Source organism: Anolis sagrei, chromosome 6 (assembly GCF_037176765.1).
Source record: "Anolis sagrei isolate rAnoSag1 chromosome 6, rAnoSag1.mat, whole genome shotgun sequence".
NCBI classification, from domain to species: Eukaryota; Metazoa; Chordata; class Lepidosauria; order Squamata; family Dactyloidae; genus Anolis; species Anolis sagrei.
The window spans coordinates 120,683,627-120,696,071 of NC_090026.1; the positions used below are offsets into that span (position 1 = coordinate 120,683,627).

Below are 12,445 nucleotides of genomic sequence, written 5' to 3' on the forward strand. Positions count from 1 at the left end.
GACCAAAAACAGCAATTTGGCTACCCACCCGTTTTTGGGAGGTGCATGAAAATGGATCCAGGGGTCTCTCGAAATTCAGCCAGCAGAAACGGATTGAGGTTCAGCTAAAATGCACAAGCTTATTCCCAAGTATAGACCATAGTGATGTACGATCTTACATGGGGACTGTGGCACAGTGGCTGGGAGTCAGCTGCATTAAGATCACTACTGACCTAAAGGTCATGAGTTCGAAGCCAGCCCAGGTCAGAGTGAGCTTCTGACCATTGTGTGTAGCTTGCTGTTGACCTTTGCAGCCTGAAAGACAGTTGCATCTGTCAACTAGGAAATTTAGGCTAATTTAACTAATTTACGACGGCATAAAATCTCCAGCAAGCAAGCAAGCAAAGTATGAGGAAGTACTCCATCAGTGTCTCAAATGGGTGGTGAAGCAACAGCTCCCCTGGTGTCCAAAATGCCCTCATGAAAGCTGGAAAGTTAAATAGCCTCTGTGTGTCTATGGCATTGAATGTTTGCCATGTATATGTACATTGTAATCCGCCCTGAGTCCCCTGCACGGTGAGAAGCGCGAAATATAAATAAATAATAAATAAATCTTAGGCCCGTATTCTTCAAACAGAATTTGGTGCAATAAGACTAGAAACATATTAATACATTTAACAGGGCCAAAGGTATAATAGGTTAAGAACAGGCAAGGACAAACTTCGGCCTGCTTCAATGGCTGTGTAGAAGAAGGGACTTCAACTGGTATTGCTTGCATGACAAACAGTTGCACTAAAATTAATTGAAGTCAACACAGAACAACTCTTTCCTAATTAAAAGGAGCAGAGTTTTAACTAATCAATCTTTTTTCATCAATTAACTGATTAATTGCTAAAACATCATGAACATAATCAGATGTAGTAAAACATAATGAACATCTAAAAGCATCAGTTGGGTAGAGTTTTTTTTTACAAGTAAATGTGACATTATTGGGATAAGAGGGGGAAGGCTTCTAAATCACAGCAAGTGGTCACAGACAAGTACAAGTTGCTGGACTTCTTTATTTCCAAATTAATTGTTCCTAAAAGCTGGGCACTTGGCAGCAAAGGCCTATTGCCATGATGGGTGGACTAAAGAACAAACACCCTGCTGCCACGCTTATCTGTCAACACTGAAGAATTACACCTGGGTTTCGATAACCCACTGAGATGATGATATCTCTTGACTGAAATCCCCATGTTAGGAGTTTTCATTTCAGAACCCTGGTTTTTGTTTGTCTTTCACATAAATAAATCCAAGCCGTGATGTCACTACTACCAACCTAGTCCCTCTCTCCCCAGTTTTAATAAGAAGGGGTCAATTACTCAGGTGTGTGTCAATTACTCCTATCAAGATGTACAATGAATATAGGAGAAATATAGAAATATTGCCGGCTGTGTCCCTGATCTCTATTTGTTGTTGTCCACTGCCTTCAAGTTGACTTTAACTTATAGTGACCCTATAAATGAGAGACTTCCATGTCTCCCCATTGTCCCACAGCTCTGCTCAAGTCCTTCAGACACAGAGTTGTGGCTTCCTTGACTGACTTTATCCATATGGAATATGACTGAGTCTAGGTATGGAAAAAATGAGCTATTTCAACATATTCATATATGATCTCCATATGTGAATGCATATGCAGGTGTTTCCTCTATACACATTATATTGAATTAAAATGGAAATAAGACTTTTTGGGGTGTCTAAGAACATGTTCTATCAAGCTCATTACCTCCCCAGAAATCATAAAATTTGGTTTGGCCAAATGTTTCATATTCTCTAGCTCACCAGCCCCATATCGATATGTCTCTCATTATTTTTAGGAATAATTCTTTAGGAATAATTCTTCAACTATCAGGGGGCCAGCCATTTCTCACCCTGATGTAACAGGAAGCAGTACCACATTTCTTCCCATTGGCTATAATTGTGTCTTGGAAACCACACAACATCCCAGTTGTGTCTCTCTTCCTGGAAACTCTCCAAGGACTTGCAGCTGAATGCTCATGAAATATCAGTATTGTTGTATACATCCCTCAAATCCCAACAAATATCTTGAACTTTAGCATGAGCACACTGGACTTAATGTCTCTCTTAATGAATTATGAGAACTGTAATCCAAAAAAAGTCACTTTTTGGAGCCTTGCCCTTGATCATTGTCAAAGAATTTCCCATCACCCCTTAGTCTAGATGTATCTATTTAAAAAAATCTGAAATAATGGCCACGGAGGCTCAATGGGGTCCATCCTTGTGCCATGAACTGCTGACCTGAAGGTTGGCAGTTCAAATCTGTGAGATAGGGTGAGCTCCTGCCTGTCAGCCTTAACTCCTGCTGTTCTGTCTCCCAGGAGCCTGATTTGCCTCATTTTAAAGTTGCTTGAGGTTGCTTCCTTTTGCATTTTCTCCTAGGGCTGCTGAATCTTTGCAAGAGTCTTAAAGGTTAATAGTATCAGAGTCTGCAGGCCTCGTTGCAACTATTGGCTTAGAGAGCAGCTCTTTGAGTTTAGGGACCGCCTTTTCTCCCAGGGAAAGATCCCCATTTTAGATTCTCCCCTGCTTTTTCAGTTTGAGGAAGGATTTCAGACGTGCTGATGGCTAAGCAGTTAGCTCTGGGAGAACCATTGCAAAAACTATAAACTGAGTAAGATATATTAAACTATAGATAGTATATTATACACTATAGATAAGCATTAAGCTAAACTGACTAAGCTGTATTGAGTTAATATAGATAGTATATTGTGTATTGAGCTGTATTGAGATATTTTAGACAGATAAGCTTAGTTGAGAAGATTGAGTTATAGTTATAGAGAGAGAGAGAGAGTCGTGACTGCTTTGTCTCCAGAACTGACCTTAAGTTATAGATAGGGAAAAGCCTGCCTTTTTCTAAACCACAACAGCTTAAGGTTAGGGTATTAAGATTTCAGGATCTCATCTGCCATCTGGAGAAAGGGTTGCCTCTGTAACTATAGGAAAGAAAGTATATTTTTGTAGCTTCATCTATTGACTGTTTGTTTGCAACTGTATGAGCTGTGCCAAGTCTTCAAGGACTTTGTGTAAATAAATATTCGTTTTTGATGTTTAAAACCAGTACTAGTCTCAGTTGCTTAGTATCTTAAGTTTTCAAGATAGACAACTGCACTTCACTCAGCTATAGAAAGAAGCACGTCGCAGTCTTATTTTTTATAGCATCTGGGCGGACAGCACACTTGCCAACCTAGTAGTTCGAAAACATGCAAATGTGAATAGATAAATAGGTACTACTTCGGTGGGAAAAGGAAAGAGACACTCCAAGCAATTTTGCCAGCCACATGACCAGAAAGTGACAATATAGGCTCCTCAGCTTGAAAATGGAGAAAAGCATCTCCCAGAACCAGAGGTGAGCACTGCCTCCAGAAGCCAGAAATGAAAGGAGAAGCCTTTGCCTTTGTTTGTGTTTGTGTGTCTCATTGTTTAGGATTGTAAAGGCACTGAATGTGTGCCTATGTATGCAAATGCCATGATCCGCTCTGCAGGCATGTAGTCGGGGGGGGGGGGAGGGCTTGAGGGGCTTCAGCCGCCCCCCCCCCCCCCCGAAATTCTCATGGTGGTTCGCGAAAAGGCCTTACTGGTGCATTATTTAAACTGTTATGTTTATTCATATCATAATCTGATCACCATACTCAATATATCCCATATGCATGGGGGTACTGGGGTAATGATACAAAAGGTTTGCTAGGGTAGACCCTCTTTCACTCAGACTCAGCCCCCCCGAAACTCAGCCCCCCCGAACCCCCCGAAAAAAGTTCAGCCCCCTCCCCCCCCCGAAACGAATTCCTGGCTACGGGCCTGCCGCTCTGAGTCTTCTAGGGGAGAAAGGAGGAATATAAATAAAGTGTATTATTATTATATTATTATTAAATATGCATTTGCCTCGATTCTAGGGACACTGGCCCCAAGAAGTCAAGATTCAATTCTTCTGCATGATTTCCCTAGAGAACTGAAGATCTGAAGATCTAATAGTAACAAATTCCAATAATCCATCCTTAATTCTAGTATTAGGGATGGAAAGATTAAAATGAATTGGTTCTTTCAGGAACAAAAGGCTACTATATTTAAAATGATTGAGCAAAGAGGATTAATAGGAATATTGCAAAAAATCATGTGAAGAAGAAATCTAGAAATCATAGCAAGAACATGCCTGAACAACTGCACAACCACTTTGTCTCTACAGATCTTGGTTTATATCCATTGCATCTGCTAGATGGCAGTGTGAGCCACTTGGGAAAATATGGATTTCACTTCAACATGGTATATAAATGCCGTCAGTAAAACAGCCAGGGATGGCATATGCTCCCGCTTAGGAGCACTGCCTTTTTCCTCCAGTGTCTACTGTATTCGTCCCTGGTATGGAACAGACGGTGATGAAGTATCTCTTTCCACTGCCAACTTTCCTGGATTTCTTATGTCTGGGGCATAATAATCTCTAGAATCTATAGAAGCCAGCAACTAAATCTGTGTCATAAACTAAAACATATGTTAATGCGCTGAAAAAAATGTGGGCTTCCAAGACTCTAGGGAACTATATATTTAGATATGTTGAAAAAAGCTTGCAGGATGGAGGACTAAACTCAAGACTATCAGAAGTGGCAAGACTTTTGACTTTTTTGGACGATAGCTACCATATGTTTCCCTTTCTGTTATCACACTTCTCCCCATTTTAATTAGCAATCAATGACCTGTTTGAAACAATTTTGCTTTCCTCCATTGATGAGGTATTCCAACCAAGAAGCAAAACAGTCAATGGCATAGTTATCTGACACTGAATTTGAACAAGCATCTAAGTTGATCCTGTCTATATGCATCTTGGAGTTAAAGGACAAATTAAGAAAAGCAATATTCAACTGATCAAAGTTGGTAAATACAATATTTGCTTCTTAGTCTGTTTACTTACCGGTGCAATATCGTATGCAAAAAGTCCATATTGTCTGTCAGGTGAAACTTCGTAGCGAATAGCCTTTATGGACACCTAGAAACCAATAACCAAAATAAACATTTTTAATAGGTGTGTGCAGCCCCCCTGGTTGCACTGTAGGTTAAACTGCTGAGCTGCTGAACTTGCTGACCAAAAAGTCAGCGGTTCTAATCTGGGGAGTGGAGTGAGCTCCCACTGTTAGCCCCAGCTTTTGCCAACTTAGCGGTTCAAAAACCTACAAATGGGATTTGATTAACAGGTACCACTTTGGTGGGAAGTTAATGGCACTCCATGCAGTCATGCTGGCCACATGATCTTGGAGGTGACTATGGATAACACTGGCTCTTTGGCTTAGAAATGGAGATGAGCACCACCCTCCAGAGTCGGAATTGACTAGACTTAATGTCAAGGGGAACCCTTTTCCTTAATAGGTGTGTGCAACTTTGAAATTCAAATATTAAAAAACATGCTCCGTGTCAAATTGCATTAATTCTACAATATAGATATACCCATGTCTCCTGCTTTTCTAGCTGCAAAGTCATTTACACACCACTTTAAAGCAGAGCTTGGGAAACTTCCTATTTTTAAACACTACAAGTTCCAAAATCCCATAGTCGGCTTGGCCAATTTTAAAAAATAGCTTTCCATTTATCCAGTTCTGTGCAAGAAATGAGTGCATCTACACTTTAGAAATAATGCCATTTGATAACAATTTAACAGCCATGGCTTAAGACTATAAAATCATGGGAGTTGTAGTTTTACAGAGACTTTTGCCTTCTCTGCCAAAAAGTGCACCAAACTACAACTTTCAGGATTCCATTGCATTGAGCCAGGGCAGTTAAGGTGCTGTCAAAATTGATTAAATATACAATATTGATGCATCCTATGTTAAAGAGCCAAGACACTTGTGAAACTGAACTTCCCATTAAAAATACTTACAATGATTTTGTTCTCTATTAACACCGTTGAGTCGTTGGTTTCAACGTTGTGTACTATCACCGAACCATTTCTGTTTCTATAAATGAATTCTGCATCTGAAAGAGGAACAAAGAATAAAATAACAATGTAATATCTTAAAAGAATATGAACCCATATAGAAAATTTGGTGAATGGTACACTTTGGCATCTGGACTTCCATGGCAGTGGATCAGTAAATACACTTTGGGTTTTAGTCTGAACTTTAAAAGGCACTGAACACCATCTTCAAAATAGTTTCAGCTCCTTGTCTATCTCCTTTACAGCTTGGACTAAAATTCAGAGTGAATATCAACAATAATTAACCTGTTGCAGGATAGCGGATGAATGCAATAAAGTCCTTGGGGAAAAAATGTTGTATCTCTTAGTCTTTAATCATGTCCTTCCTTCCATTGTGGATTGTCTCTCAGTCCATTAAAACTATGCTTAACGATAGCCCCAGAAGCTATATGCAATGTAGTAAACCCATTTATAGTATAAATACATGAATAAAATGTTTCCAACAGATTAAAACCACACCTTAAATTAATTTAAAATAGTAGACCATTAGAACATCAAGAATAGTCACCTTTAATTCGAGAGACCAAAGGCCAAGCAAAGTCATATAGTTTTAGCTGCCTGACAAGAGTTCAGATATTATCCCTTTGACCTTACTTATTTTATTAATAAAATACAAGTGTGCAATGTGATAAATGAAAGTTAAATCCATTTTATTCACTGACATTAAGCAGCAAATCCCCAGAAAGCCAACAAAGAAATGTATAAATATATATATTTAAGTTAGTTACATCTGTGGACATTGGGTTTTATTAGGAAACCATCAGGCACAGTGCCCTGAATCAAAAACTACCAAGTGGAAATATTTCACATAAATATATTCTGAGTCCAGTTTTGCCTAGCGAGGATTCAAATCTGAGTCTAGCTATGTTTAAATTAAAAATTAAACTAGTAAGTTAAAATTGGGTCACCTTCATTTTAAAGATTCATTTGACAAATATTCAATTTAATAATAACATCTCTGGAGTCATATTCAATTTTCCTTTTTCTAAAGGCTTCATATTATATTCAAGAAGTTAATATTAAAAATGTCTTCTAGTGGACCAAGGAAAACTTTCAGTCACCTAATTATATGATTCATATATGATAAGAACCACAGTATGCCATTTTTTTCTAACCATGATAGTGGTTAGATTGACCAAAACTGGAGAAACTGAATAAAATATCCTCCAAGCCATGATGCCAGATGGGTGTGTGTGGATCACAATCTACAAAATTTTAGACATCAAAACTGGAACATATGAGGTAGGGTTGTGCATGGAACCGTTTTCCTTCATTTCATCTGTTCTTTCGTTACCTTTGGAAGCACGTAATAGGAAGGCCCCTCCCAGTATGAAAATTGACACGATAGCAAGCAGGAGCCGATCCAGGTTCCTCACCTGCTTTTCATGAGCAGCCACGTTTCCTTGTAAAGAGTGTGTGTGTGGCATGCAGACTCAGAAAGTGTGGGCACCTGTCTGCAGACAAGTGGCTCCTTTGGACTAAACTTGCCTCCTTGCCTTGGAAACTGTGATGTGCAGACCCAGAAAGCTTGCCTGCCTGCAAACAAGCAGCTCCTATGGACTAAACTTGCCTCCTTGATTTGGAAATTGTGTGTGGCATGCAGACCCAGAAAGCAAGAATACCTGCCTGAAGCTGAGCAGGTCCTCTGGAGTAAACTTGCCTCCTTGCCTTGGAAGGTGCATGTGGCATGCAGGCCCAGAAAGCCTGCATGTCTGCCTGCAGACAAGTAGCTCCTATGGACTAAATTTGCCTCCTTGGCTTGGAAATTGTGTGTGGCATGCAGGCTCAGAGAGCGTGTGTGCCTGCCTGCAGCCAAGTGCTTCCTCTGGAGTAACTTGCCTCCTTGCCTTGGAAAGTGCATGTGGTGTGTTGGCCCAGAAAGTGTGCCTGCCTGCCTGCAGCTGAGTGCCTCTTCTGGAGTAACTTGCCTCCTTGCTTTGGAAGGTGCATGTGGCGTGCAGGCTCAGAAAGCATGCATGCCTGCCTGCAGACAAGCAGCTCCTATGGACTACACTTGCCTCCTTGACTTGGAACTTGTGTGTGGCATGCAGGCCGAGAAAGCAAGCATCCCTGGCTGCAGACAAGTGGCTCCTATGGACTACACTTGCCTCCTTGACTTGGAACTTGTGTGTGGCATGCAGGCCGAGAAAGCAAGCATGCCTGCCTACAGCCAAACACCTCCTCTGGAGTAAACTTGCCTCTTTGCCTTGGAAACTGTGTGTGGCATGCAGGCTCAGAAAGCAAGCATGCCTGCCTGCAGCCAAACACCTCCTCTGGAGTAAACTTGCCTCCTTGCCTTGGAAAGTGCAAGTGGCGTGCAGGCCCAGAAAGAGTGCAACTCTGTCTGCAGCTGAGTGCATCCTCTAGAGTAAGAAACAGATAAGAAGCCTCTTTAAAGCATGTGTCTGCCTGCATCTGAGTGCCACTCCCCTAGAGTACAGCTTAAATGCCTAAAATGATGGGAAGGGGAGCCTGGGAATCCCCCCTCCAAATAATAGTCTGATAGAAAACAGACCTTTCAGTATCCCACAGAAAAAACAGGTATCTGCCCTCCCATTTTCAGGAGGCTCCCAAAATATGGATTGGGATCCCCACCGAAAGCTGGGACATGAAACGGGTCAAGATTTACCCCGAATGCACAACCCTAATATGTGGACAAGTGACATCAGGTTATAGTCAAGATGATAAAAGTTATCAATGAAAAATAACACAATATTAAAACTATAATATGATATGATGTAAAATATAAGGGTTTGTTATTTGTTTCCTATGTATGGAAACTTCGGTGACATCTCGTAATATTAAACAGCTGTATCATTATAGTGAGAAATAAGGTTACAGAGTGAATGAAATGAGAGTATAGGTATTAATACATCACCAAATGATGTCCCAAAAGGAAGCAGGACGTGATGCAACATAGAATTGGTCACCTGAAGTACAGCCTTCAAGGTATAGATGGAATTTGGAGAGATTATGTGCTTTTGCCATAAGAATAAGCCTATTAGACCATGTAGGAAATCAACAACATATTTATCACCGCAGCAGTAGACAGAAAGTATCTATGCATTTAGAAGGGAAATAATTAAACCATCTCCCATGGATTTCATTGTCCTCCAGAAGTTCAGATTGCAAACTCCACACCATCTTAAAATGAAGGGAAAAAGTAAACAAGCATTGATCTGATGGGCCTGTAGATTTTGCTGCTACGGTCAATATGCGTCATCAGCAAAGGGTCGAAATCTAATGAAGAGCAAATCGGCTTTCTTTAAAGAAGCCAAAATTGATCGGCTTTCTGACCCAAAGCAAAACACAATACAGCTTTGCTGGTCTCCAAGTTCTGTAATCATCGTCGCCTTAAGAATCAATGAGTAATAGGCCTCCGTTTGTGTTTTGAAATGTGTGATTCGTATTATTGAAGCTGCATTCATTTTAATAGGGCGTCCCTCAATCAAAGGCAGAAAATAACGCAACAGTCTTTGTCGGTAATGAATTCTGTCCAGCGGGTTGATGAGAATTTCAGCCTGATTTATAGCTGTCATCAGAACTGATAAAGGTCATCGCTGAATCTCATTTTTTTAATGCTTCCCATTTTTAGAGGAGACTTTTCCAGCTGAAACGATGCCCCAAATGTCCCAATTCATAGTGAAAGAGCTGGTTTTTTCCCCAGTATGTATGGAGGATCTCCTGAAATCCCTTCACTCACCTGCCTTTCTCACTTTTGGTGTCTAGAGAACTACTTGATAAAACTCTCATGCACTCAATGGAAAATGCTTTTGTGCATGCAGACAAGAAGGGCCATGTTTGCTGGCAAAAGCTCAGAGATAAGGAATGTAGTAGGGAAGGGTGAACACAGACATGGTTTATAAAATAAAATGTAACTCTATTCTGCATTTTCACTGAACAGGGAATGTTATAACCATTACTGGTAAGTTAATTTTTTAAAATGGAATTTAAATTAAGGCTACATTGCTGCACTTATCATATTTTTAAAAGCACTGCACCAGAATAATGGCTTTTAAAAACACATATTTTTGGTTTTCTCTTTACCTTTTCTCAAATGTGAGCATGATTGAGAAGGAAACAATCATGTGTGTGTGTGTGTGCATGTATATGTGTATGCATATCTGTAGTTATGTATACATACATATCATTTCTCAATCAATCAAAACTTTGTTATGGTCCAAAGACCATAACAAACAGATTCATAAACTGATAAGACCAAGTATGTCAGTGTTTCTCAACCTTCCTAATACCACAACCCCTTAATATAATTCCTCATGTTGTGGTGACCCCTCAACCATAACATTATTTTTGTTGCTACTTCATAACTGTAATTTTGCTACTGTTATGAATCACAGTGTAAATATCTAATATGCAGGATATATTTTCCTTCACCAAATTTGGCACAAATATCCTATATACCCAAATTTGAATATTGGTGGGATTGGGAGAGGGGGAATTGATTTTGTCATTTGGGAGTTGTAGTTGCTGGGATGTATAGTTAACCTATAATCAGAGAGCATTCTGAACACCACCAACAATGGAATTGAACCAAACTTGGCACATAGAACTCCCATGACCAACAGAAAATACTGGAAGGGTTTGGTAGGCATTGACCTTGAGTTTTGGAGTTGTAGTTCACCTACCTCCAGAGAGCACTGTGACTCAAATAATGATGAATCTGGACCAAACTTGGCACAAATACTCAATATGCCCGAATGTAAACATTGGTGCAGTTTGGGGGAAATAGCCCTTGACATTTGGGAGTTGTAGTTGCTGGGATTTATAGTTCACCTACAATCAACCCTTGAACCCCACCACATATAATTGGGCGAAACTTCCCACACAGAACCCCTATGTCTTGAGGGGACCCGCTGGTGCAAGCCTCCATCTAGCCTCGCACAGTCTCCTTTGCCCACATATCAGCACCACACTGCTGTGTGCCAAGCACACCTGCTCTCCCCTTCCTGCTTGGAGTGTCAGAAACAGCCCTCTCCTTGGCTGAGAGGCTGGCCAATCACAGCAGATTTTATTGGTAGGGTTCAATTTTATTGGTAGGGTTCACTATCTGTTTCCAAAAAACAAGAGACGGAGAGGCAGAGACATCTTCAGCCTTCTCTTCCAAAGGGGTTCGGGTGGTCTTTGGCGACCCCTCTGAAACCCCCTCGTGACCCCCACAGGGTCTTGAGCCCCAGGTTTAGAAATGCTGAACTATGTATTTAATATCATTTCTCATCCAGCCCACCAAACCCCCTCTTTTTGTGCTCCACCACAGATTTCAGGAAATGTCTACGGTCTAAGATGTTAAGGTCTTCCAAATTTGGTTTTCTGGATGGATGAGGCACTTTTATGCAAATTATGACAGAGAACACAAGAGAGACCTAAACATGAGTAAGTTTTGAAATTTCTCATCCACAAGGATGAAGAAGTTAGAAGGAATGAGGACTAAACATTGGAAGCAACTGATCAATGAAAAATCGTAAAATTCCCTGGTTCCTCAGTATTGTAGTCCATTTAATAAAGTAATAATTTAATCTTGGAGCAAAATTTATGCTAAAATTTCAACTTAAAATAAATGTTTGTTTAAAAAATATATTCACTTAAATAGCCCATTGTTGTCTGAAAATGTCCACTGAATTCATCACTTTAATGTATTCATTACTCTCACTGTGACGGGTGATTCTTAATTCTCCTCCTGCCTTTGAAGGGGATTTCTTGGGAAGGTGTCATGGTGGGGGAAGCTTATGACAGAAGGACAAAGTGAAAAGTTCCCCTTTATAAGCAAATTTCACATCATATCTATGGGTCTGTATGTATAGTGTATGAGCAAATTTGTTGGTCCTATCTATTAAAAACCAACCCATCTTCTATATGTGTCACCAAAATAGCAAAGCCCACATATAAGAGTGAAGAATCAGCAGTTTTCAAAGAACTTTAAGGATTTTACAAGTACAGAATACCCTCCCACCACCTAAAAACAACCTGATGAGAATTGAGCATGCTCTGGACAAAATTGTTGTCCAAAATTGTTGAAAAAAATGAGGAAACTCAGAAGGGAAGGATAATCCAATGTAAGATGAGGCTGGTTCCTGGCTGAAACTCTAAATGAGAGTCCTGTTCAATAATGTATTAATAAAGGTTTTTTTGCAAATATGAGCACTGAGCACTATAGTGGATCCCATTATTTTGATTTCTTAGGAGCACAGTATGAGCACCAAAAGGGCCGTAGTGGCACAGCGGATTAAACTGCTAAACTGCAGAAATTGCTGATCGGAAGGACAGTGGTTCAAATCCACAGACAAGGTGAGTTCCCATTGTCAGCCTCAGCTTCTGCCAACCTAATCGTTCAAAAACATGCAATAGGTACTGCTTTGGTGGGAAGGTAACAGTGCTCCATGCAGTCATGCTGTCTACATGACCTAGGAGATATCTACGGACAATGCCGGC

At 40.3% G+C, this 12,445-nt stretch overlaps 1 protein-coding gene across 6 annotated transcripts in view; it reads right to left on the reverse strand.

Annotated features, from left to right (window-relative positions):
• The window catches only part of DPP6 (dipeptidyl peptidase like 6), a 692,619-nt gene that overhangs the window by 181,831 nt on the left and 498,343 nt on the right, over positions 1-12,445 (reverse strand). For all 6 annotated transcript variants that reach the window (XM_060782596.2, XM_067470371.1, XM_060782595.2 and 3 more), the window contains exons 4-5: positions 5,903-5,997; positions 4,943-5,017 (exon numbers count right to left, since the gene is read on the reverse strand). In XM_060782596.2, the coding sequence (XP_060638579.1) occupies positions 4,943-5,017; positions 5,903-5,997 (170 nt within the window). The remainder of the gene's footprint in view (positions 1-4,942; positions 5,018-5,902; positions 5,998-12,445) is intronic.